At 35.2% G+C, this 27,290-nt stretch overlaps 1 protein-coding gene across 2 annotated transcripts in view; it reads right to left on the bottom strand.

Annotated features, from left to right (window-relative positions):
* Positions 1 to 9,901: 9,901 nt before the first annotated feature.
* LOC131166819 (zinc finger CCCH domain-containing protein 16) overlaps positions 9,902 to 27,290 on the bottom strand; it is a 58,931-nt gene continuing 41,542 nt past the window's right edge. Inside the window, exons 9-11 of one of the 2 annotated variants that reach the window (XM_058125405.1) lie at positions 17,183 to 17,255; positions 10,931 to 10,989; positions 9,902 to 10,534 (exon numbers count right to left, since the gene is read on the bottom strand). In XM_058125405.1, the coding sequence (XP_057981388.1) occupies positions 10,954 to 10,989; positions 17,183 to 17,255 (109 nt within the window). In that variant the 3' untranslated portion in view covers positions 9,902 to 10,534; positions 10,931 to 10,953. Of the gene's footprint in view, positions 10,535 to 10,930; positions 10,990 to 17,182; positions 17,256 to 17,306; positions 17,639 to 27,290 lie in introns of those variants that run through there. The other variant, XM_058125406.1, reaches the window with a different exon arrangement.

Genomic DNA, 27,290 nt, shown 5'->3' with positions numbered 1-27,290 from the left:
TAGACGAGGCGAGTGAAAACTGCTGCATTTTACCTTTTGGGAGTTTTGAGCCAATGAAAGGCAATGTGACATTCCTAAGATAGGTCCTTGGAAGTGCACATGCCCAAGGCATGCCTGATTTTGCTGAACCTTTCTTCATTTAGGTGATTTGTTAAAATATCAGCCAGTTAATTTTTGGTATTTACATATACTAACTCAACGTCCCCCTTTTGAACATGATCTCAGCTAAAGTGGTGTCGTATCTCAATATGTTTAGTCCTAGCGTGCAGGCACGAGTTTTTTAAGATATTGATGATACTAGTATTATCACCATGGATTGGTGTACCTTTTATCAAAATTTTAAAGTCCTCGAGTTGTTGCTTCATATATAAAGCTTGTACACAACAACTACCGGTTGCAATGTATTCAGCCTCAGTGGTTGAAAGAGCAACCGAAGTTTGCTTCTTGCAAAACCATGAGACAAGCGAATGTCCTAGAAAGTGACATGTTCCACTAGTGCTCTTTCTATCGGTTTTGCACCCTCCATAGTCAACATCTGAGTAGCAGGTGAGATCAAAAGGAGCATTCTTAGGGTAAAAGAGCCCTAAGTCATGTGTTCCTGCAAGGTACCTAAATATTTTCTTAACGGCATTAAGATGTGACTCTTTGGGACATGATTGGAATCTAGCACATAAGCAAACATTGAACATAATATCTGGCCTGCTAGAAGTGAGGTATAATAAGCTACCAATCATTCCTCTATATAGCCTTTGGTCAACATTCTTCCCTTTTTCATCATTGTCAAGCTTTGTTGTTGTGCTCATAGGGGTTGCTTTGGGTTTTCCTATTTCAAGTCCAAATTTCTTGAGCATGTCTTTGACATACTTGGTTTGATTAATGAATATACCATTTTTCAATTGTTTGATTTTCAAACCAAGGAAGAAAGGTAATTCGCCCATCATACTCATCTCAAATGTCTCCTGCATAGTCCGGGCAAATTCTTTACACATATTTTCATTCATGGTCCAAAAAATGATATCATTTATGTAAATCTGAATGACCGGCATATCATTTTCCTTATGTTTCAAGAACAAGGTAGTATCAAATTTTCCTCTCGTGAAGCCATCTTCCAAGAGGAATTTTCTTAAACGTTCATACCATGCTCTTGGTGCCTGTTTGAGTCCATATAGAGCTTTTGAGAGTTTGAAGACATATTCAGGGTGAATATGACTCTCAAAACCTAAGGGTTTTCTAACGCATACTTCTTCATTAATGAATCCATTTAGAAATGCACTCTTGACATCCATTTGAAATAGTTTGAAATTTTTGAAATAAGCAAATGCAAGTAACATCCTAATGGCCTCAAGCCTTCCTACAAGGGCATAAGTTTCATCGTAATCAATTCCTTCTTGTTGATTATACCCTTGTGCAACTAGTCTCGCTTTATTTCTCACAATGTTACCATCTTCATCTTTCTTATTCCTAAACACCCATTTTGTGCCTATTATGGTTGTGTTCTTGGGTTTAGGAACCAAGTCCCATACTTTGTTCTTTTCGAATTGATCAAGCTCCTCTTGCATGGCAATGATCCAGTTCTCGTCATTTTCAGCCTCTTCAAAGTTCTTAGGCTCTATTTGAGATACAAAGGCTATGTGATTATATCCACTTCTCAAGTGTGACCTAGTACTAACTCTTTGGTATGAATTACCAATGATAAGGTCAGTTGGGTGGTTTATAACAAATTTCCATGCTCTAGAGAGTTCCATATTTTCTTCTTTAGGTTTTATATAATCTTCCTTAGGTGATGAATCTTGATGATCATTTTTTTATTTCTTGGGAATTTTCATTTTGTTCATCGTCTATTTTAAGTTGCTCAACTTCCCTCTCAATTCTCATGGTAGTTACTTGATCATCTTCGTCAACTATTCCTTTGGGTGCATTAGGGTTAGTTTCATCAAAAACAACATGCATTGATTCTTGAATAACTTGAGTCCTTCTATTAAATACTCTGTAGGCTTTACTGTTCATTGCATACCCTAAAAAGATCCCTTCATTGGATTTTGAATCAAATTTGGCTAAGTGATCTCTATCATTTAGAATGAAGCATTTGCATCCAAAAACCTTGAAGTGTGAGATGTTAGGTTTTCTACCCTTCCAAATCTCATATGGAGTTTTGCCTACTTTGGATCTAATAAAGACACAGTTACTAACATAGCATGTTGTACTAATGGCTTCGGCTCAAAAATATTTTGGAAGTTTATGTTCATTGATCATTGTCCTAACCATTTATTGGAGCGTTTGGTTCTTTCTTTCAACTACTCCATTTTGCTGTGGAGTTTTAGGTGCAGAGAAATTGTGTGAGTAACCATTTTCGTTACAAAAAATCTTCTAGTTCTTGGTTTCTAAATTCTCTTCCCCTATCACTCCTAGTATGAACAATGGGCATACCTTTTTCATTTTGTACTTTACCACAAAAGTGAATGAAAGCATTGCATGTGTCACTTTTGTTTCCTAAAAAGATAACCCAGGAAAATCTAGAGAAGTCATCAACAATAACAAATGCATATGATTTTCCAGATATGCTTGCAACATTATTTGGCTCAAATAGATCAAGGTGAATTAACTCTAATGGTCTTGATGTGGAAATCACTTTCGTAGTTTTAAACGATGATTTATTTTGTTTTCCATATTGGCAAGCATCACATACTTTGTCTTTAACATAGTTGTCTTTAGGTAAGCCATTTACTAACTCTTTAGAAGATAGATTATGCAAAAGGTCCATGCTAGCGTGACCCAACCTCCTATGCCACAACCAACTAGGCTCACTTGTTACCGCTAGACATTTTACATCACATGAATTTATATCATTAAATTCAATGGTGTATACGTTTGATTCCCGCTTGCCCACCAATATAGTATTTCCGTGTAAGACAGTTATTGAACATTGTGTGGATTGAAATAAAACATTTAGACCTTTATCACATAACTGACTAATACTCAACAAATTATGCTTAAGTGTATCTATAAGAGCAACATTTTCAATGGAGAGAGAGAAGTTACCTATTTTACCTTTATCTATGATTCTTCCCTTGGTGTTGTCTCCAAATGTCACAAGCTCTTCTTTCTTGTAAATGAGTGAGAGAAATTTGCTGGCGCCCCTCGTCATATGCCTTGAGCACCTGCTATCAAGAATCCAGTTGTTTTTCATCATGGAGGTCTTCAAGCAAACCTGCAGAGAGAATTAGGTGATTTGTTTTGGTACCCAAAGTGATTTGTTTTGGTACCCAATTTACCTTGGGTCCTATGGGGTTAGTGTTCTTGACCACTCATACATGTTTTTTTCCTTTTCCTTTGTTTCTTCTAAAAGGACAGGTGAAGCGTACATGGCCCTTTCTCTCATAATACAAGCAAGTTTTATTTGCATGCAAAGGGTTTGGTTTGGGCACTGGATTTTTTCTTGGTAATGAATTTCTTTTGACACAAAGGTTTGTAAAACCGATAGATTTGGATGATAAAAAGCCATAGCCTAATCCTTCTTTACAAATCCCAAATCTTTGAGCCCCAAGTAATTTGTTAAAATTTTCCTTTCCATTTGTAAACTTGTTAATGATATTGTTGTGGTCTTCAATTTTCTTTTTCAAAGACAAGTTTTCCTCAACACTTTCTTCAATTTGGTTTTTCAAACTTTCAATTTTCTTTTGGCAAAGCTCATGATCAATTTGTGAACTTTCATTGAGATTTTCAATTTTTGTAATCAAAGATGCATTTTCTTCCTTTAAAGTAAAGCAAAGACATACTTCTTTTCTCTTGCATTTTGAATGAGTTTCTTCAAGATGTTTATTTCTTCTTTTAGCAGCAATTAATTCATTATAGAGTTTTCTACAAGTATCGTCTAATTCATCATATGGGGGAGTGTATTCGTCGTTGGAAATTACCTCATCCTACTCATCCACCAGGAAGCAAAAGTTGGCGACTTCTTCTTCGTTGTCTTCGTCAGTAGAAAGTCCATCGATCTCGTCCCATTCGGTTGCATTCATGGCTTTGTATTTCTTTTTATCTCCTTGCTGATTATTCCCTTTGTTTTTGAATAAGGGGCATTCGGCCATCCGATGACTAGGCTTCTTACAATTATAGCACCTCATACTCGATTCTCCCTTATTCTTTTGCTTACCCTTCTTGTTTAGCAAGAAACTTCTGATTCCCCTGGTGATGAGGGCAACTTCTTCCTCGTTGTTGCACTCTTCTTCTTCTTCGATAATTTCCTTCTTGCTTGTTGGCTTTATAGTCAAGTCCATTGTCTTTTTGGGCTTTTCTACTTCAGCTGAGGCATCCTTCTTTTTGATCTCATAGGTCGTGAGAGACCCAATGAGCTCATCGAGAGTGACCTTAGAAAGGTCTTTTGCTTCTTCAATCATCGTAGACTTCACATGCCACGAATTTGGTAATGAATGAAGAACTTTCTGCACATTATCTTCCATAGAATATTCCCTACCAAGTGTTTTCAATCCATTCGTTATATGTGTAAAACGTGTAAATATGGAAGTAATCGACTCACCTTCCTCCATTTTAAACATTTCATATTCTTTGACTAACATATAAATTTTTTTATTTTCTAACCTGAGTTGTACCTTCATACGTTACCTGGAGCTTCTCCCATATTTTCTTTCCCGTGTTGCATCCGCAGATTCAGTTGTATTCTTCATCGTTCACAGCACAATAAGAAAGTTTTTCATTTTGAAGTTTAGTTGTGCTAGCTTTGCATCGGCTTCTAGGAGTTTTCCAATCGGTATGACCTGACCTTGGTCGTCCTTGAATATGTAGTCTCCTTCGGTGATTACATTCCACATTTTGTAGTCGTATGCTTGGATGAAGATTTACATAAGGTCTTTCCATGCCGGATAGTTAAAACCACAGAACTTGGATGGACAATCAACGGATTGTCCTTGGGCAAACATATCCTCCGTTTGATCTTTGCGCCTGGATGTTACTCCGAAGGTCTAGCGACTGACGCTCTGATACCAATTTTCGGTCTAGGTGCACGTCTAGAGGGGGAGTGAATAGACATTCTTCGCACTTTTCACAGATATGAAAATTTTCTACAATCACAAAATTATCTTGGCAAGATACAAGAGTATTATATCATAGTTTATATTCAAGGCAAATAATAACAAGCAAGCAAATTGAAAGAGGAAGGATAAGAAAAGCTTAACACGAAGATATTAACATGGTTCAGCACCAAGCCTACGTCCACGCCTTGAGACCAACTCAAGGATTCCCAAAATCCTCTAAGCAACCCTCTTTCACTGGTGGAGAAGCCTTTACAATCCAGCTGCTCACCAAGAGCTACAACAAGGTACTCACCAAGAGTCACCTTACAAAGGCTCACAAAGAACCTTTCAACACTATGAATTTAAAACAATGAGTTACAATAACAAAATGCCCCTTTTTAAGCAAATAGTACAAACCAACATTTCACACTACTCTCTCTTTGAAAATGATGTGTAAACAAGAGTAAGGAGCAAGAGAACTTGAGAGCACAAATGAAACCCTAGAATGAATGCTCAATGAATGTTCTAAACAACCAAAGTTCTTAACTTCTTTGAAATAAATGCACAAAACTCATTTTAAAGGCCAAAGGGACGAGCAATGCGCTGGAGAGCCGTTGGGCATTAAGGAACATAAGGCAATTTGAAAACTAGTTGTTAATACGCATTAAATGCTGTCTACAAGCCGACATTCGTTGACGAGTTCACGCCTTCATCAATGAGTCTTATGCATGCCTTCGTCAACGAGACCCTGTGTTTGTCGACGAACCGCCCATTCTGAATTCAAGTGGGTCTCGATTCTTTTCGTTGACGAGTCCCCTGTGTACGTCAACGAACCACCACTATGTCTTCGTCGCCGAATCCCCTGTATTCGTCAATGAACCTACTTCTAAAATTTTAGGTGGTCTCGGTATCTTTTCGTCGACAAGTCCCCTATGTACGTCGATGAAATCTCTTCTTGCATTCGTCAACGAATCCCTTGTATTTGTCGACGAACCCTTTACTTATATAAGTTTTAATACGTTCAAAATTTGGTTTTCGTTCATGTAAAGGTTCCATCTTGTCCAGAATAATTTTTTACCAATTTTAAGATGTCTTGCTTTGATAAAAACACGTTTGAAAGTCATTTTGACATCTTATGCAGTTTAAGTGACTTGGATATGCATGTGTGAACTCGAAATCATGTTCTAACCTATTATGAACTGTATACATGTATGAATTGCTCTTCTCTTGCAAGATACTCTTGAAATATACCATATGCACAGGAGTTACAATATTAATCTCATACACACAACCCAACACATATATGTAGAAATCATAAATGCTTTGCTTGGGTGGTTGAGTGCCGGATGTGCCATATGTTGGACTTTGCTGATGGTCATTTGCCTGTTCAATACATATTTAACCCTTATGCTTGTCTTGGAGTTTTCCTATATATTGAATTGAACTTGAGGAAAGATGTTAGTAAACTTAAAGAACTACTAATGGGTTGTTGTCATCAAAACAAGCTAGAATGAAAACTCGTAGCCACTAGGGCTAACAAGTTTCATTGTGTACATCTCTATATGTATTTAGAAGCATGTTTTATGTACAAAAATTGTTTTATGTACAAGTTTGGCTCGGCCTGTTGATTGAGTTGGGGAGTCTCTGCCCTGTAAAGGAAACCGGTTTGGTTCGACCCAGCAAATTGAACCGTGGTGTCTTCGTCCCTTAAGGGAGATCAGGTGGGTTCAGCCATGTAATTATGCTGGGATATTCCTCGTCCCATAAGGAGAGACTGTATGGTTGTGACTCAGCCCTGTAATTGAGCTAGGATTTTCCTCGCCCCGTAAGGAGAGGTTATAAATGGCTTCCACTCTACCCATTTAAGTGAGTAAGGATAGTGAAATCCTTAGAGGGTATGTCCAAGGTGAGGATGTAGGTAGTATTAGCCGAACATCGATAACAAATATGTGTGTCTCTCTTTCTATCTTATTTAATTTCTGCACTTTAAATTCAATATGTGTATGTTTGTTCATTTATGGTTATAATTATTTTGCATGCACACATTTAAGTTAAATGAGATATGCTCCATTCGTGTATGTTTGTATTCATTCTTTAATTGTTTTCACATACACGCGTGTATTTTGAATGAGATATGATATGTGGTGAATCGGTATGAATTTAAGTTAACCAAAATGTTTTAAAACTCAATTCACCCCTGCCCCCCTCTTGGGATTACACCAACTACAACAAGATTGTTGCTACAATATCTCTCTGTGTTGGTTATTGGAAACCCTACTACTCTCACTTATTCCCATTTTAATTAATTTTATGAGGGTATTTTAGTATTTTTATACTTTTTAATTAGCATAATTTAATGGTGTTATCACTTTTCACAGTTTTGAGAATTATATGGGAGGTTTAGTGGTCATAATAAAATAATGTGGCTTATTTTTTAACTAAGCCACAAGGAGGTTCATGAAAAATTAAATATTTTTAAAAGAAATATATTTTCATATTATATATGCATGCATGCATACATACATACATATACATACATACATACATACATATACATACATACATACATACATATACATATATATATATATATATATATATATATATATATATAGAAGTGGAAATGGTGTAAATCATTTCATGCTTATCTTTTTAAAGTAAAGCCAAATATTTTTGAAAGAAGTAAATTTATATATTATAAAGTAATTCAACTAAAATTAGAAAAAAAAAATTATATTTAAAATTTTTAGAAATTCTTGCTTTAAAATTAAAGAAAAAAATTTCATCTAGTTAAAAAAATAGAAAGAATTGACAATATATATATACATACATGTATCAATATATCTATATTTATACATAAATTAATAAAAGTACAAATAGGATAAATGATTTTAGGAAAAAAAATCCTTATTTTTTTTAAAATAAGATAACTATTCTAAAAGAAATTAAATTTAACCCAACCTAAAAAAAAAACTTCATTTGGCTAAAAACTAAACTAAACTAGCAGTATATATAAGAATAGTGTAAATGATTTTGCAGGTAAAAAATATTATTATCTTTTAAAAATAAGACAACATTTCTAGAAAACAAAATTCAAGAAAAATTAGTTGTATTTAAATTTATTAAATTGAATAAGTAAAAATCCATTTAATTAAAAAAATAAAATATAATGATATTGTAATTTATGAATAATAAATACAATATATATCTCAAAATATATTAGGTAAATTATTTTGATGTTGTTCTAAAATTACTTTGATGTATCTAATACATAAATAATAATATAACTTCTAAAAATTAAAATTTAAAAACAATATTATAACCATATAGTTACTCACAAATAACTTATATGAAATTCAGGAAAAAAAACTCATTAAGTGATCATTACGTAAAACAATTATTATTATTATAATTGTAGGTAGAAAATCATAATATTTTCATTGGAAGAAGTAATATTTTGAGATTTTTATAAATAAAATAGTAAAAATATTATTCATTGAATTTCTTATATATAATGATATATAAATATTAAACTTAATATTTCATACATATAATTTACATTAGAGCATTCAAATCATATCATATCTTATATTTTTAAGAAAATATATTTTTTTTATAAATAACTTTGAATATTCATACTTAATATTCATAAACTAAATTATGAGAATAAGTTATTAATTTTTAAAAAAATATTTCTAAATTTTATTAAGAGTTACAAAAATATTTTGTATAGTATTATTTTCATGTGATCACGTACAACACATAAAATATGTTCACTAGTCTATATAAAAGTATGAATAATGTAAATTAGTTCATAGATAAAAATATCCTTATCTTTTGAAAAGATTACAAAAAAATTCCTATAAATTAACTTTTATACCATATATATATATATATATATATATATATATATCCTAATCTTAAAATTTAAAAAAAAAAAACATACATACACATTTTATTAAGAAACACAAATATTTTATATTATATTACTAACATGCAATCATGTCCAATGCACGTGCTACATGTCCCCAAAAATTTTCTAAATAAATGTTTTTATGAGGACGAGTGCTTACAGAAGTAGGTATTTTCCTGAGAAATTAGGTTAAACTAACAAATTAAGGTGGAATAGAAAAATTCATAGGCTCAACTTTGCGTTCCAACAGGATTCATAGGTCCGCACAAATTGAGCATTTTAATAAGATGATTCTTTCCCTACATTTCTGGATTGGTTTGATCACCAGTGTTTCGAGACCTAAGAAAGCAAAGCTGGGCTAGAACGAGCTCCGACAGCAGTTGTCTAATGCCTAACTCAATACTCTTTCTTATGTGTCTATTGCACAACTGAAAACTTACTGCGTGCTCGAGACCTCTTCCCCTTTGTTTTGATCCATAGCCATCGACTACGGTACCCATTATGCAATAATTAGTTTATCCCTTCTGATGTACCAAATTCAATATAAATGGAAAGTCTCTCCAGATATAGGATAAGCGTACCAAGTTTACTATTGACCTTTGGCAACTTCGGATGTACCTCCACTCCTATTTGGCCATTTCCGAGAGCATTGTTGTTTGAATATGAGACAGTAAATCAGTTTGAGCAAGGGATTTAAGTCATCATCAAGAAAATGCAAATATTGTTTTTATTCTATGAAAGAATCATCATTGATGAATCACAATTTGGACTTGTAGTTTCAAAGAGTGGAGTGTATTGTGTATTAGACAACTACCTTCATGATTCGTTATTATGTAACCCAGCTTATGCAGATTTGCAGAGCACAAGCATTTTTTAATGTCCTGTAATTGAATAAAAATGTCGATTAATTTTTTTTAGATACTGTCACATTTTTTTTTCTCAAATCGAAACATTAGAAGGCTTTTGATCACTCAAAATATGTGGTGTTTTTTTCCCCTTTTTTTTTTTTGAAATATTGCTATTCATCATCACATATATATTAATAAGAGAAATGCTAGCAACAATTGCATCCACAGGCACAGCTGCTAGCATTACACTCACCAGGAAGTAATTGCACAGCCCACCCCTAACAAAATTAGATAAACTGGAATAGTGTTACATGCTGATCCCACGCAAACAAGTTTCTTCAAGGCTCAGCCAGTACAGCATTGTGACAATGATAGCTAGGGCACTGTGGAGGAGGGGTGTCAACCATTCCAACTCTGGTAAACGTAGTCCAAATATAATTAATTCTTCACTTGAACCATCTCCAACTCAACAATCATCAATACTCATGAATGGGTAAATGGTGCCTCTCTTGTGATCGAAGCGAAGCAACAGCCTCCTCCGCGCGATACCACTCATTTCTCCTCTATATACTCCCTCCCTCTCCCTCGGTTCAATTGCTAAATTGTCCTAATTAGTTCTCTGCCTCCGTCCTTTTTAATCACTTTGAAAAATGGTGCTTTGTCTATAACCAGTTAGCCACCACTATGATGCTAAGTGATTGCTCTGAGGAGATTGCGCCTTGACCGTCCCTCTTTTGAGTGACTTCCTGAAAATTTCAAAAAAAAAAAAAAAAAATTAAGACAATTTTAAAGTAATTACTGTTACGAAGGACTTGTTTTTGAACAGGCCATTAGGGGATGCACATTTATTTTTCACTCTTAATTTTTAAACCTTTTTATTATCTCTCTCTCTCTCTCTCTCTCTTCCAGTCACGAGGGAGGCAGAGGCAACAAGAGGCCCCCACCCCACCATTGTTTCTCAATAAATCCTGCTGCAGCCTGCAGGGTAAGGTAAAGGGCATCTCCTTTCCGCTTTGGTGGTTGTCTGAAAACTGTGGCCCAACCTTTTTGTTTTTTTTTTTCCCTCTTTCTGCAACTCTCATACTTTGCTCTCTGCCAATAAAACTTAATTTAAAAAAAAAAAAAAAAATCTGATCCCTAACCTGTCCTCCAAAAAATACTCTTGTTAAATAAATGCATCTGGCGGTGCTGCTTCTGGAATCTGCAGTTGCAATTTGAAAAATAAACACAAATATGAATATAAAATAAAATACTACAACAGCAAGAGCAACAGCTACAGCAGTGTAGCTTTCGGCTGACAATCACACCACATTAGCGTTCAGAATGTATCAAATGACAAAAGTACGGTTCAAGGGCAAAATTTGTTCTGTAGTAGGGTTGCCTTTGTCAGCAGTAATTTTATACAAATTTTGTTAATGAATGCCCTTAACCCATACTTTTTTTAAAAAAGAAATATTCTTCTATTCAAGGACTATTAAAAATCACTCGAAAGTCTCAACTATCATTTTTGTTACAAAAAATTCCTTTTATTGACAAAAAGACAGATTAGCATGCACGTAAATAATTAATAATTTTTTAGATGAAATTACCCTTGTAATCCTAAGGAACGAACAAAAATCCTACAATTTAATTGCTTTTGAAGGACTTCCAGAATATGGATACATTCTGTTGGAGTTTATGATATCCACGTATATTTTTCAATGTATCATATATATAATGAATCATATATATCACACACACACACACACGCACGCACACATATGTATATATCCGTATCAAAAAGCTTATTCGATATATTCCAAGCAACAGCAGCACAAGAACAAATGAGACATTGTTTCATAAATATGAAGGCAGAGAATAAACATCAAAACAAAACGCCTTTGAAGGTCTCCTACTCTGTAATTGGTGTTAACTCTATTAACAACGACCAGTCAAATAAAAACCTTGATCTTTGAAGGAACTTTGGCCTTCCAAAAATCTTTGAAGTGAAAAGAAAACATTAGCACTAGTCAAATAATCAAAGAAGGATTTACAAGAATAGACCCACTCTCTCTCTCTCATAAATACCCAACTATGTGACATTATAATATTTGTTGAAAATAATTAGGTGATTCAAATATAATAAATTTCACAAGGAAAAATTTAGAAAGAAGTGAGCTGAAGAATGCAACACTTTATATTTTTTGGCTACTAATGCTTGGCTAGTTATTCAAAATGAGGATGAGTTGAATTGGAAATTGCAGTCTATTCATTTCTATTTCAGAAAATGGAAATGGATTGTTTCCTTTCTTTCTTTCCTTTCTTTTCTCCCAAAGACCCAAACAAATTCAAGGATTCTTGTTTCTTCAACCCTAAAATCATGAAGAAGCAATAAAGATTTTATGGGTTGAGAAATCTTGTTTCTTCAATATTCTTGAATTTTAAATCTTGAATTTAGATTGAAGAATTCTTACAATCCCTCGTTACTTAAATATACTTTGATTGATTTTCGTTAGCATCATCAAATTTCCTGCGACAAAGAGTACATATTCTAATATTTTTCAAGTGGTTGTCATTTCCTTTTTAGTTTCAGTCACTGGTAAGATCTTCTCCTCTCTTGTTATTTCTTTTCTTATTACTATTATTAAAAAATTTTCTAATAGTTGGTTAATAGTAGAGATTGTGTTTATGATGTGTAGGCTTAATATATGCATTTTTGTGTTTTTCATTTGCAAGTTTTGGAATATACAAAATTTTTCGAAAAATACTATTGCATGGTTTTTTTAATTGTAATCTAGCTTGATTCACACTCAAAATTGTATGCTTTTAAAAAAAAATTTTAATGCATTTGTATTAAAAAGTTGTGTGGTTTCTACCAATTGTAGGGTGCAATTTAGAAAATTGTCTATGTGAAAAAAAATAGAAAGCGTGTACTTTGCCTGTGTAACACAAATTCTTTGTACACACAACCGGTCCCAAGCCCAGATAAAGGAACAGGATTGTGTTAGGTAGCTGGCAACCAACGTAAAACTTTGTTAGATCTCATTATCATGAATTCTTACCAAATTCACCTAGGTCAAGGAAAAAGATTGGGCTAATATAAAAGGGAGAGGATAAATACATTAGCACAAAAAATTAAGATTAGATTAGCAACTTAAAATATTGGAACTATTACAGGAAAAAGTATGGAAATGGTGGGCATAATGTTTAGAGGGAAAATTAACTTAATCAACCTTCAAGAGACAAAATGGGTAGGAGAGAAGGTTAGAGAAATTGAAAAATTAGGATTTAAACTTTGGTACACTGGTATACAGAAATATAAAAATAGGGTGGGTATTATTGTAAACAAAGACCCAAAAGATAACATAGTAGATGTTTAAAGAATAGGGGATAAGATCATTAAAATCAGGATAGCTTTAAGCTCGTAGATAGTGACCATCATTAGTGCATATACTCCCCAAATAGGATTAGCAAAAAATCTTGAAAGACAAATTTGAAAAGTTATGGATAGTATTTTATAAGGGATACCTATGCCAATAAAGACATTCATAGGAGCTTATTTGAATGGTCACATGGGAAAGGATAATATAGGATATGATAGGATACATGGAGTCCACAGAAATGGAGATAAAAATGAGGTTGGTGATACAATCTTAGATTTTGCCATGTCTTATGATTTAGTTATATTGAATACTTGTTTTATAAAAAGAGAATAATACTTAATAACCTTCAAGAGAGGGTATAATAAAAGTCAAATAGATTTATTCTTAATTAAGAACGGGGGTCGTCTATCTTATAAGGGTTATAAAGTTATTCCAGGTAAAAGTTTGGTTACACAACATAAAGTCTTAGTATTAGATATACATATTAAAAAATAAATGAAAAGGAGTAGCATAAATCAACGCAAGAAAACTAGATGGTGGAACTTGAAGGGAGATAATATAGTCAAATTTAAAGATAAAATGAACAATGAGTGCAATTGGACAATAGGGAATAAGGTTGATGCAAATACTGTTTGGAATAGAATTGCAAATTGTATCGTAAGGATAGCAAAGGAGATTTCAGGTGAGTTCAAAGGAAGATACTCAGGTAGTAAAGAAAGTTGGTGGTGGAATCAAGAAGTCCAAAAAGTCATTAAAACAAAAAGAAATTGGTATAAAATATGGTAAAATTGTAAAAATATAAAAAATCTTGAAAAACATAAAGAAGCAAGAAAAAATGCAAAAAAGACTATTAATGAAGCTAAATATAGAGCTTATGATACTTTATATACTAAACTAGATACAAAAGGAGAAAAAGACATCTATAAACTTGTTAGGGTTAGAGAAAGAAAATGCAAAGATTTAAGTGATGTAAAATGTATAAAGGATGAGAATGACAATGTCTTAATTAGAGAAGATATAAAAGCGAGGTGGCAAAGTTACTTTGATAATTTGTTTAATGAAAACCAAAATGAAAGATTAAACTTGTAAGTGACATATAAGGAGAAGATTAAATATAGAAGATTTATTCACGAAATTAGAATCCTTGAAGTTGAGATGGCATTAAAAAAGATGAAAAGTGAAAAATCTATAGGACCAAAAAAAATACCAATTGAAGTTTGGAAATATTTAGGGGGTAAAGGAATTGTTTGGTTAACTAATATATTCAATACTATTACAAAAACCAAGAAAATGCCAGAAGAATGGAGGAAAAGAATATTAGTACATGTGTACAAAAACAAAGGCGATATTCAAAACTGTAATACCTATTGTGGAATTAAATTATTAGTCATACGATAAAATTATGAGAAAGGGTAATTAAACATAGAATAAGATTAGAAACTAAAATTTAAGAAAATCAATTTGGTTTTATGCTTAGGAGATCAACAACAAAAGCTATTTAACTTTTAATAAGTTTAATGAAAAGTTTAGGAAAATGAAGAGGGACATGCATATGATTTTTATTGACCTAGAGAAAGCTTATGATAGATTATCGAGGGAAGTTCTTTAATGGGTCTTAGAAAAGAAAGGATTTGTAGTAGATATACAGAGGTCATTAAGGATATGTATGATAGAGTAGTGACTAGCGTTAGGACTATAGGAGGTGAATTTAGAGATTTTCCAATCACAATAGGCTTACATCAAGGTTCTACTTTGAGTACTTATCTTTTTACTTTAGTAATTGATGAATTAACTAAGAATATCTAAAATGAGATCCCTTGGTATATGTTGTTCGCAAATGATATCGGGTTGATTGATAATAGCAGGAGCAAAGTGGAATCTAAGCTAGAACTTTGGAGAGCTACATTACAATCTAAAGAGTTCGGGATAAGTAGGAATACGACAGAATATATGAAATGTAATTTTAATAATGTAAGGAGTAGCAATGGAGAGGATTAAAATTGATAATCAAGAGATTAATAGCACCGAGAGATTTAGATATCTTGAATCTACTATGCAAGCTGAATGCGTTGGGTGTGTTGCGTGATCATAGGATACCCTTAAAATTAAAAGGAAAGTTTTATAAGACAGCTATAAGGTCAGCTATGCTTTATGGTTCATAATGTTAGGCAACTAAGAAACAACATATACAAAAAATAAAAGTTGCTGAGAAGCAAATGTTAAGGTGGATGAGTGGTTAAACATTAAAAGATAAAATAAGAAATGAACATATACATAATAAGCATAGCATTGGTTGAAAACAAAATAAGGGAGGGACGACTTAGCTCGTTCCAAAGGATTCCCAAGAATGACTATCTGCCCTAAAGTAAGGGCAAAACTCTCCAAACATCAACAAAAAAGACGACTCCTCCACCTCACTATTATGCTCCAAAATCAAGTGATAATGACGAAGAAAATAATTCAACAAAGCAAACTTTAGCCAAAGAGAGGACTCCTCTAATACCAACAATTATAACCATTCAGCCACTCAAACCCCTATCCAACTTGGACCTAAACACAATCTCCCAATTAACAAGATGATCCCAACTATCCCCAATCCGAAACCAAAGGAAATCTCTCATAATCTTCTCAAGCTTGCTAGCTATCCCCATTGAAATCCCAAAAATTGGCAAATAATAGAGAGGAAGAAGACTAGCAAGACAAGCCTGTATCAAAGTAATGCAACTCCTGGGAAAATAACACACGTTTCCACCCATCCAAAAGCTTAGACACCCTCTCCACCAATGGTTCCCAAAAACCCACAAACTTAGGATTACCACCAATGGGACTCCAAGATAAGACAAGGGCCAATCCAAAAGACCACAACCCACCAACAAATCCAACCCCCCAAATCCACTAGATTTCAAAATATAGTCACGATACCACTCTTCCCCAATTTCAATTTAATCCCAAAAACCCTCTCAAAGATTTGAAAGAATCGTAATGTTCATAAAATAATCTTGATGACCAAAAATGAAAAAACATAGTATCATCAACGAATTGAATCACACAAACCCCCTCCCTACCCACTTCAAACCCTTTTACTAAACCCTTATCAACCACCCTCTCTACCATCCTACTCAAAACATCAACTACTAACACAAACAAGAAAGGAGATAATGGAGCCCTTTTTCTAACCACCCCCCCAATGCTCTAAACCACAATTTAGGTTTATGTATATCAATGCATCATATATTTTGACATAGTTTTGATGTATCTTATTAATTTAAATAAAAATTGTTGGAATTTACAACTACTAGTCATTAAAATTGTTAGTTGTAATCATTTTATTTTATTTTTGAAACTACTTCAATATTTTCGACACTAATTTCATTTTGTTTGCTATATAACTATTGAAATTTGAAACCTTCAATATTCCCTACAAACTATCTAGTTCTATTCTTGATATCTTAAGATTTGAGGATTTTTATTTTTTTATTTTTTCTTGTAATTAAATATTTGTAACATAAGCTAAGTTTACTACTTTTTGCATAGATGAGTAATTTTACTCCACTAAAAAAAAAAGAGAAAAATAAAATTAGTAGGTGTAAGACATGTCACAAATACGTTTCTGCATCACCATAATATAGTAAAATAAATTAATCATAATCTTCCTTAGATGTATGAGGACAATTTTTTGCCTAAAATTACTAATTATTCATAAACCAGATGATGCTAATCCATTAGATTTAACGGTTTTTGTAAAGGAGTCCTTTGTAACTACAAAGATAGTTTAAGGGGTTTTAGTGTCACTTTCAAAATTCTGCATTTGTAACACAGTAAAAAATTCAAGGTGTAAGTTTACTTTTCCCTATATTTAATGCATTGGTTGAGTTTGAGAATGGCAATTCTTAATATATTAAACAAAGCACAAGATCTTAAATCTTAAAATGGTGATATTAACAAATGGTCCTGGCACTCTTTAACAGGAACATAACTATAACATGGATTGCAAATACAATTTCAAAATTTAAAAATCAGTTAAGCCTTTACCTCTCCAATACTCCACTCCTCTTTCATCCAAGTGTTTGCATCCATCACAACCATCTCTCCTTTTAAGGTATTCCTACATGAATGAGAAGACAAGCAAAGCACAATTATAAGCATGTGACTAGAATAGACCAATTACAAATTTACAAATTCTAGATGGCAAGTGAACCTACAAATTAGCTGGGTAGTTGGGATTAAGACATTGTTCAGTTGAGTGAGCTCAAATTATATTTTGCAAAGCATAATCCAAAGCCTCTAATCATGCTTCAACTAAAAGGATATTCAAAGGGTTGTCAATACTCATCTGAATAAATAATTTCAAGTCAGAACACTGAAAAGAAATCTCCAATCCACATATCCTAAAATCCACAATTCCTTAATTGATAGGACTTATTTTTTATTAGTCCCTGATACTTTGATGCACGATAACCTTTGGAGCCATGAGGCCAGCTGCCTGTCCTGAAAGGGAATTCAAAAGATGGTACTAAAAATGAGGATAACTTTAAAAAGATTTGACTTCTTGATGAAGAACACAGCACCACGACAGTACAAAGCTATATAACCCTACTTGCTCTTTAAGGAACCTAGTTCCAATGTATTGATTCTAATACAAATTTATTCCAAACCCAATAATAAGAAACCCTAAGAGACCATAAAACCCTAATCACTCTGTAATACTTGCTATATAGGTTGAAAAAAGGCAAGCCATGCCAATGTAAACAATAACTTTATATAGTGGCATGACCAATGGTTACAGTACCTACAAGAGCAACTTTGCTTCAATATTGCTAGTTACTACAACTGCCAATTGAAATTTATGCTTTGCTTGCCTTCCCTATCTACAGCTGCTAATTCAGTGAGCCAAGGATACACACCAAAGAAACTGCAATCGTCCAAGCATAAAGAATATCCTAAACAGGCAGTTAGCTCAATGGTTCACAACTAGGCCCTTCCTGTAGGTGGATAGGGCTCAGCCTCCATCAGGAACATTATGGAGGACTGAGGGCTAAGGGTAGGTTTGGCCGCCCTTTGGGGACAGTGGTATATCACTACACATGGTGGCTGGATTTTCCTTCCTCTTGTTAAAAGATTCTAATTCAGTCTCCCTCAAGGTAAAGGACAACAATGACAGATTTTTGACCTTGCATGCAGACAAAACTGGGGAGCCATCTTTTCCATCTAAAAAATTGAAAATTCCCACATACTTAAATGACTCAAAATTTTATTTATTATTGACAAGTTCTGCATCATTCACCCCAATATTGAATGCTTATGACAAGATTTTGAGCTTGTATCCCCATGATGTAAGTTGATGTATAAAGTCAAGTCAAGTCCACCTTTTTGGTTATGGCATCAAGGTTTCTTCCCCCAAATGTCTTAACTTAGTCCTCTTTACATCAACAACAGAAAAAGAATAAAGAACGAACATATCTTGCAAAAGACAACTATTTTGACCACGAGATAGGATAACAAAAACACACTAAATATATTTATTCAAAAAAGAACTGTATGTTCTAAAACTTTTGGATAACCAATGAATTTCATTAAGAATGAAGTAGGAACATAAAAGGAGGAGACGTCCTCCAAAAACTAAAAAAAATAAATGTAGAACATCAATGAAGCAAAACCCTCTGTAAGGCTGCACATCTAACAAATACACTCCACAAAACACATTTCCAAAGAAGTGTCCTCCCGTTGCACATACCAAAAGCATAAACTCCTAAAGAAAATATCCCTCCAAAGAGAACGCAACCCCACTATCCTCAAGAATACCAAGCAACCTACTGCACCCCTACCAAGCAAAAGAATCATGCAGGAAATATGAGCATTGATTTTGCAATTTTGGAGGCGAACGAGACAAACATCCAGAAAGAACATTGTTAGGCCTTCATATCCAATTAAGAATCACAAACCAAGTCAAGGCCCTAAATTAAGGGATCTTACCTTTCAAAATAAAGAAGCACAAAGAAAAATTATCAACACTAGTGCCCACAGGTTAAATGAACAAAAAGAAATGTACAAGAAAAATGCAACAAAAGCATCCAAGGTCAAAACCCTCTATCCGGACTCTTAAGAAAGACGAACTGAGCCTTTAGACACCCCATTTCATCTCAAGATCATTTGGATAACTTTTATCAGTCCTCATCATTTTCCCCACTCCTTGAATTCCTTTTTTACAATTCATTTTATTTCATTTTACCAAAGCTTAATTTGAGCAAAATTGAGGAACATCAAAGTTTTTCTTTAAAAAAATTAGCTCAAGATTCAAATGTGAAATCAAATTAAAATGTGGGTCCCGTCCACAACCCCCACTGTTAAAGCTTCCATTGACCACACCCCATCTCCATCTCCCTAGCAACGATGAAGCCAACATACATGAAAATGGGAATACAGCTAGCACAAAAGAAAGAGGGAAATGAAAGGTCCTATGAGTTGCCAAATAGGAAGTCACTACAAGTAAGGGTGTACAAAAATTACCAAAAAACCTAAAACCGAACCGAAATCATAAGCGATTCGATTTTTCGGTATTCGGTTTCGGTTTCGATCTCTGAAAATTTATATTCTCGATTTCTATTTCGATTTTGATTTCCAAATATAACCGAACCGAAAAACCGAAAAAATCGATTTAAATTAAATATATATAAATTAATATAATTACTTAATATATATGAATTTGAGCTAGGGACTAGGGTTTCATTTCATAATTCACACTCACACTGCTCTCTCTTAGTCTCTCTCGACTCTCCGTCAATCGACACTCGAAGTCAATGGTCAGTCGCCTCGCCAGTCTCCAGTCGCCACTTCACAGGTTCATGCGGCCATTCCTCACGGTGTCACCCTCTCAGTCTCTCTCACTCTCTCAGACTCTCAGAATCTCAGTTGATCAACAATCAAACCCCTCTCCAAACGATTTCACTCTCTTAGTTGCTAGTCGCCTCTGCCCTATGCGCAGGCAACGCAACTGCGCTGCGCCGCTCCCGTCAACGGTCAGCAACCCTACCTCTATGACTCTGCCTCCCTCCCTTGTCCTCTCAAGCAGCTAAGGACTTGAGGTACAATTTGCCTCGGCCCTCACAGATCCCCTCACTAATTTTAAATTTTCTCTTTTATTTTGTGGATTTTTTTTCTATTTTGCATTTTTGTTGTGTTTGATGTCAATGTGTGTGGGGAGAGGGAGAGAATGTGATGAATCTGATTATCTTGGGAGCATTCAACAATCATTTTTTGGGATAGCGCTTGTGAAATTTTTGAAAAATAATTGTTAAATATTTAAAAAATCAGTTAAAAACTGAAAAAACAGTAACCGAACCAATAAATGTTTGATTCTCCATGGGATAATAAAATCCGTTCGATTTCGATTTCGGTTGGGGAATCCCAAAAACCACTAGGTTCGGTTCGGTTGGCCCATAACCGAACAAAACCAAACCGATTACAACCCTAACTACAAGCCATCACTTGGTGAAATTAAAACTGGACTCCAAATAAAGCACAACATAGAAAAAAATCAAAAGTAGGAAATCAAGACCCAATCCCTATTTTTAGCTACTGCTTTGCTGAGGGTGCAAGAACAAGGCAAGTTTGCTTCTCTATTCACCCATTAAATACACAGACCATGCCACATCAAGACAAATACATACTCTATAAAACAATTCATTCCTTGACATATGGGAGGCCCACAACTAGTTGTGAATAAAAAAATACCCATCCATATTTCCAACACAACTTCCATAACCATCACCTCTTCTGCAATTCTCCATCGCCACCACCATCTCGTGCACAGTGTTCATGCCCACAGAAAGTCCATGCAATTTTTTAAACAAAAAGAAAGGAAAAAACAGAGAGACGGAGTTGGGGTGGGGTGGGACAAGGCCACATAACTATTACAAGTATCCATAAATTTACAAAAAAACAAAAAAAAACAAAAGAATTACAAGTGAAAATATACCCAGAAGTCGTATTGTTTGAACAAGCTACCACTTGATGAGGCGGTAGCTTGTCCAAGGCCTCATTCTTGCCTATGGCCCCTTATCTTGTACCCATTAGCATTGCAACCATCACATAAATAGCAATGTCAAACTCATCTCGAGTTGAATGGCATACTAGTAAATAAGTGGAGAATGCCTCCTTGCATAGTAATGTTTTGTAGCACTAGGTGACAATGCCATAGAAGGCTCTTTAGAAGGGGGTGAACATTCATCAACATTGTAAAACTTACTAGCGATTATAATTTGTTTAGCCCACTTGCCTCCATCACTAAACACACATTGCCTATAAAAGTGTAATAAAATGATTCACATTGCTTTGCTATTCACCATATGATTCATTTTTCTACTACATACTTACCGCTTTATGCTTGCTTTGCATTCAATGCTAGTGAATGAATTTATGGTCCTGTATTTGCAGTTAACTAGACTAACTAGTTAAAGCATGTATTCTGCAACTAATGTGGCACAGTCCTCACACAATGTGAGGTGTAGCCCACGACAGTTGGTACCAAAGCTTGATCAGGTGCCTTCCGATTGTGTGTTTTCTTGAAGCATTGATGGAGAAATCATGGCTCACACAAGATGCACTCAAGTTGGGAATGTCAACAAGGTGGCTATAAAGATGGCCCAACTTACAAAATGCTATATGGCTCTTGAGGGACCTCAAAAGCAACAAAATTTTGTTCTTGAATTGATGGAAGACTTCCATAACACAATGGAAGTTTTACAATATAAAATAGGAAAGCCAGGCGCCAAGATGAATCTTTGCTTTGCGTCATTGGAAATACTAATTTTGTGAAGAGTGGAGTGAGGAATCAAAACCTCGAGCACTCGATGGTGCCCATGATGCTAAGGAGTTCAAAAACTTCTTTTCATATAGATCAATACTAATGTGCAGTAAGGTAAACTTGAAGGAAGCAAAAAGTATCCATGGCTATGGACTGAAGAAGAGAAAAGGTGAAAAAAGAGAGGAAGGAGGAAAAAAGGCTAGTTTCCTAGAGTCTACGTACAGCTCCAAGTCTACCCTTTTATATATTATAAATAATAATAGTCTTAAAAGGCAAAAATACCTCTATTAACACAACCTAATTACTAAAATAACATATTCTCTTTTAACACTCCCCCTCAAGCTGGAGGTGTATAAATATCACCTAACCCTAGCTTGTGACAACCATTAGACACTTCGTAAAAACATCGCTAAACTAATCCACATATTTCACGAAAGGAGTCCTCATGACATTCTTCAACACAGCATCCCTCACAACATGACATTCAACCTCCATGTGATTTGTCCTCTCATTAAACAATGGATTGCTAGCAATATAAATGGCAGCTTGATTATCACAAAATATATCAACTAGCTTCATTACCAAGAATCTCATTTTTGAAGACTTCAACCACATAAGCTCACTCACAGTATGGTCCATCTTTTGCTTCAACGCTAGATCTTGCTATAGTAGTATGTTTCTTACAATGCCAAGTAACAAAATTACCTCCCATAAATGTAGAACATCCAGTAGTAGACCTTCGATCATCAATAGATTCAGCTCAGTGTGCACCAAAGTATCCCATAGTTTGGCAATTTCTATTATATTTATATATCAAATCTCTGTCGAGAGCACCTTTGAGATACCTTGGAATCTTAAAAACAGCATCCCAATGAAGTTGTTTATGATTTTCCATAAACAAACTCACCAACTCAACTGCAAAAGATATGTAAGGTCTAGTGACAGTCAAGTAGATCAACTTGCTGACCAATAGCCTAATCGACATTTGTCTTCAAAGTCCGCTCCAACATTCCTAGACAACTTCACATTGGTATCCATAGCAGTATTAATTGGTTTAGTTCCCAACAAACCAATCTCATTTAGCAAGTCCAACATATATTTTTGCTGAGATAGATTTAACACTTTCCTACATCATACAATCTCAATACTAAGAAAGTAATGCAGAATACCCAAGTCCTTGATTTGAAAATTTTGCTTGAACACTACTTTACATGTGCAATCCCACTCTACTCCCTGCCAATGGTGATGATATCATCAACATAAACTACTAGAAGTACCATATTGGTCCACACATGTCTTCTTTTAGCAAACAAAAATTGAATGATCAGAGTAGCACTGGATAACACTAAATTTGTCAAACTAGAGTTAAGGAGACTATTTAAGATCATAAATGCCTTATGCAACATGCATACTTTGCCATCCTCCCTCTGAGCAACTTACCTAGAAGGTTGCTCCTTGTATACCTATTCTTGCAAATCTCTATATAAAAAGGCATTCTTCACATCCGACTAGTATAAGGGCCAATCAAAATTAACTACCAACGAGATCGATACACGAACAAAATATAGTTGAGCACCATAATAGGTCTCAAAATAATCAATAAATGTTTGGGTATACCCCTTGGCAACCAACCAAACCTTAAATAGTTTAATAGAACTGCCAGGAAGATATATGATGGTGTCAAGTCACAAGTGCTTCAACGTGTGAGGAAAGGGATAGAAACAAAGGAAATAGACAAGGAAAAAAAGCTCATAAGATGATAGTACTACGAAAGTGAACTAAAACATAATGAGCAATAGAATAAGCAACTAAGGATTGTTGAGCACATGTTTGAGTACCTTTTTGGTAAGCAATAGGCAAATCCAAGTCGCAATGAGATTGGATCTCCACAATCAAAAGTCGAAATCGTGATGGGCAAAGGAGGCTTCTGCATGGTGGTAATGATGTTTGTAATTGTTTACCATTGTTCATAAACCTTCAATCGTTTCTCTGATCAGCAAATAATGGATTTCGAAAAGCAACATAAGATTTCTCGAGAGGGATAAGGGCAGGAATAAGAAATCAACACAAGACATGGGGATAATAAAGCATTGATGGAATCAAAATAGACTCATCCAAAGAGGACTCAACACTAGAAAAATAAGGTATCCCATCAAAAAAGTGACATCGGCACTAACATATTTTTTCCGTGTGTTGGGATCATAACATGCATATGCTTTCTAAGATTTCAAGTATCCAACAGAGACAAATTTAACAACACAGGGAGAGAACTTGTCTTGACCAGTATGTGAAACATAAAAAATGAGTATGCACAAAAGGCGCAAAGCATAATAGAGAACATGGATGTTTTTGGGTACATGGTGTAGAAGGGAATTTGTCCCCCTAGAACATAATAATGAAACCTTGATAACAATAACTAATATATATTATTGCAACTAAATAAGCAAAGAGTGGACAGACTTTTAGAGAAAATTAACTCATGCTTTACTCATTCAACGCTGCATCATTCCCCCTTGTCAGAAGAAACTACCTCTATGCTAGTTGGCATCTCTAGTGGTTCAAATATCATGGAATGACTCAACATAGCTCTGATTTGCTTATTTGGGAGTTCCCATGGTTGGCTTTACTTTCCATGCAGCTAGAAAATAAAAGCGAGTATCATTTTCTTTTCTTTGATTTCCTGCACCATAATTGCCTTTTTAGCCAAATATTCTCCTTCGTAGATAACCATTCTAGAGACTTTTCCTATAAGAAATTCATTTTTATAACTGCAATTCACAAGCCAAATTCTCAATTAATCATTCTTTGAACTTGCAGTGGTGATCAGCAAATTCACTTTGGCTCATGTTTTACAAATTTCCCTTAACATCTTGCACATTTCCAGCATTCTTGGCTTCTAAAGCTTATTTTTGTTGTTGTCCCACCCTTAATTTCTCTTTGGTAGCAGCAACTACTTCATCAATTTCTTGTAAAATATGTTGATAGTCAAAAATCTTCTTGTTGTGGTAACCATTCACAGGAACAGGGTCAACATTAGGGATGCAGCTTGCTTTTGTTGAAACACCACTCAACATCTTTAAGGTGTATCATGAGCTTCATCTGTGGTAACTTGATTTTCAGTTGAGGAAGCTCTTCATAGAAACACGTAATGTTTCTCATTTACAATGGCATATTGGTCTATTTCATCGAAACTACTAGGCTGTTTCATCCTTCTTATTTGTCACATCAACACCCATCATGGGCTTTAAAACACTTTTTTTTTTTGTCACCATTTTTGGCATAGAAAGAGTAGGTCCTGTTATGCTCATCATTGACAGAACTTCAACCATAAAGGACGACCAAGAAGATATCGCAAGTGTCCACCGGTACTACATCACACCAAACAGATTCTAGATAAAAGACTCCAATTCAACAATTGACCAAGCACCTTGTCATCACAAATACTTCCTTCCCTTTATTGGATCAAAAAATGAAATATAGTTGTAGTACTTCCACCACTTCAAGATTCAATTTTTCCACACTACATCATCAAGAAGATTTTTGCACCTATCATTGTCAATTACAAATTTAAAAGGCTTTTGTGCATCTTGTTCTAAAATAAGTCTTCCACAACTAGTCATCCTTCATCTCAATATTTACATAAGTTGTCCTTCACTATTCTTTAGAGATTGCTACTACCATATTACCCATTTTATCAACCAACACTTTCTCTCTACTAACAATAACTAGAGATTCGCTTTACATTCTGGTTGTGTAGAAATATCATACACTTTGTGCAAATAAATGATGTAATGACGCTCCTCCCTGTCGCTCCCCCGTGAAGACCCCTCCTCCCTTATTCGTGGCAATTGATTCTTCCCTTTCGCGACGATAAGAGACATCCCTATATCAGAGAATCTCTCTAACTCTTCTCCCCTCCTCTTTCTTTCCCCTGCCTTCACCTTCTCTCTTTGCCGAAAAACCCTAAACCACCTGCAATACACTTTCTCCTGGGCAGCTTCAGCCTTCATTCCCTGCAACTCTGGGGATTCCCCCACCCTCACCCTCACCTTCCGACCTTCTTCCATGGCAGGCGCAAAGCTCTCAGTGTGAATTGAGAGGAAGACCTTCAACTTGGCCATTGAAGGGGAGGAAACAAACATCTTGAGACTCATGGAGCTTCGTAATAGTCGTCGCACATCCATCTTTTTGAGTTTGGAGGAGCTTGCTTAGTTCCTTCAAGCCGAGGAAGAATTCTGGAGCTTGAGAAGAGGCCCCCACTCAACCTTGTGATTTCGCAGAACGCAGAACAAGGAGGAAACCCCATTGCTTCTCCTGAATTTGAACAAGCATGGCAGGGTTCACCTCCCTATTGGAAACCAACAACAGAGGCTGGAGACATTAGGGGGAGAAAACCCTATCGCTTCTCCTGAATTTGAACAAGCATGGCAGGGTTCACCTCCCTATTGGAAACCAACAGCAGAGGCTGGAGACATTTGGTCTTCCAGGTGGGTTTAGATTTGAAGAGGCAGCACAAAACCTCTGATGCTGTAACTGAACTGGGCTGATGCCTGCTTCCACCCTCTTTTTGGAAGCCCAAAACCAGGCAACAATGCAGACCCTTGTCCCCCTCCTTGAGCTGGGAGGTTTTGAAGACCTCAGCTTCTGTTGCAGCCCCTAGGACCTTGTCGAAGCCAGCAACAGCTCGGCCATGTACACACTGCACATGCCCTTGCTGTGGCAAACCCCTTCTACAAATCCCGAAAGCTTACCAGCTGCATGAATTCTTAGGGTGGGGAATTCGTCTGCTTTTGCGCAATCTTTTGTGAGCATTGTTAAGAAGAACAGCATAAGCCTGGGCAAACCTAAACTTTTGTCCTCCTTCATCGAGCTCGGGACAGAACTGAAGATAGACAGGGGGCACTCTGTTTGAGGGGGTTTCCCCCTTTGGCCTCCCTACTTCTAAAACTTCCCCAACAACCAAACCAAATGCTTTCAGTCCCTTTATTTCCCACAAAGGCCCTTCTTTGTCAGCCAAGAAGACTTCATTTTTCTGGAAAACAGAGCCCAACTCTCAGGTCTTTGCTTCTAGTGACACCAAGAAGGAACCAGATTCAGTGCCTCCAATTACACAGGCTGATGCCATTGATTTGTCCTTAATTCCAGCTCCTTCAAACCATCTGGAGGCCTTACAAACCAGTCCCAATCCGGTTGATACTCAGGACACCCGCAACTTTGAAATGCAGAAGGGAATAGACTCGGAAAGCACACATTTTAAGGAGCAGGTCTCCAAGTGAGGTTACGGAAAATGAAAATGATCAGTACAGCCATTGGCATGTCTTTTGATGGCTTTGAAGA

This window comes from Malania oleifera, chromosome 10, assembly GCF_029873635.1.
Source record: "Malania oleifera isolate guangnan ecotype guangnan chromosome 10, ASM2987363v1, whole genome shotgun sequence".
Taxonomy (NCBI): Eukaryota; Viridiplantae; Streptophyta; class Magnoliopsida; order Santalales; family Ximeniaceae; genus Malania; species Malania oleifera.
Note: the sequence above shows the minus strand (reverse complement) of the source record. Positions and strands in the feature narration are given on the sequence as shown.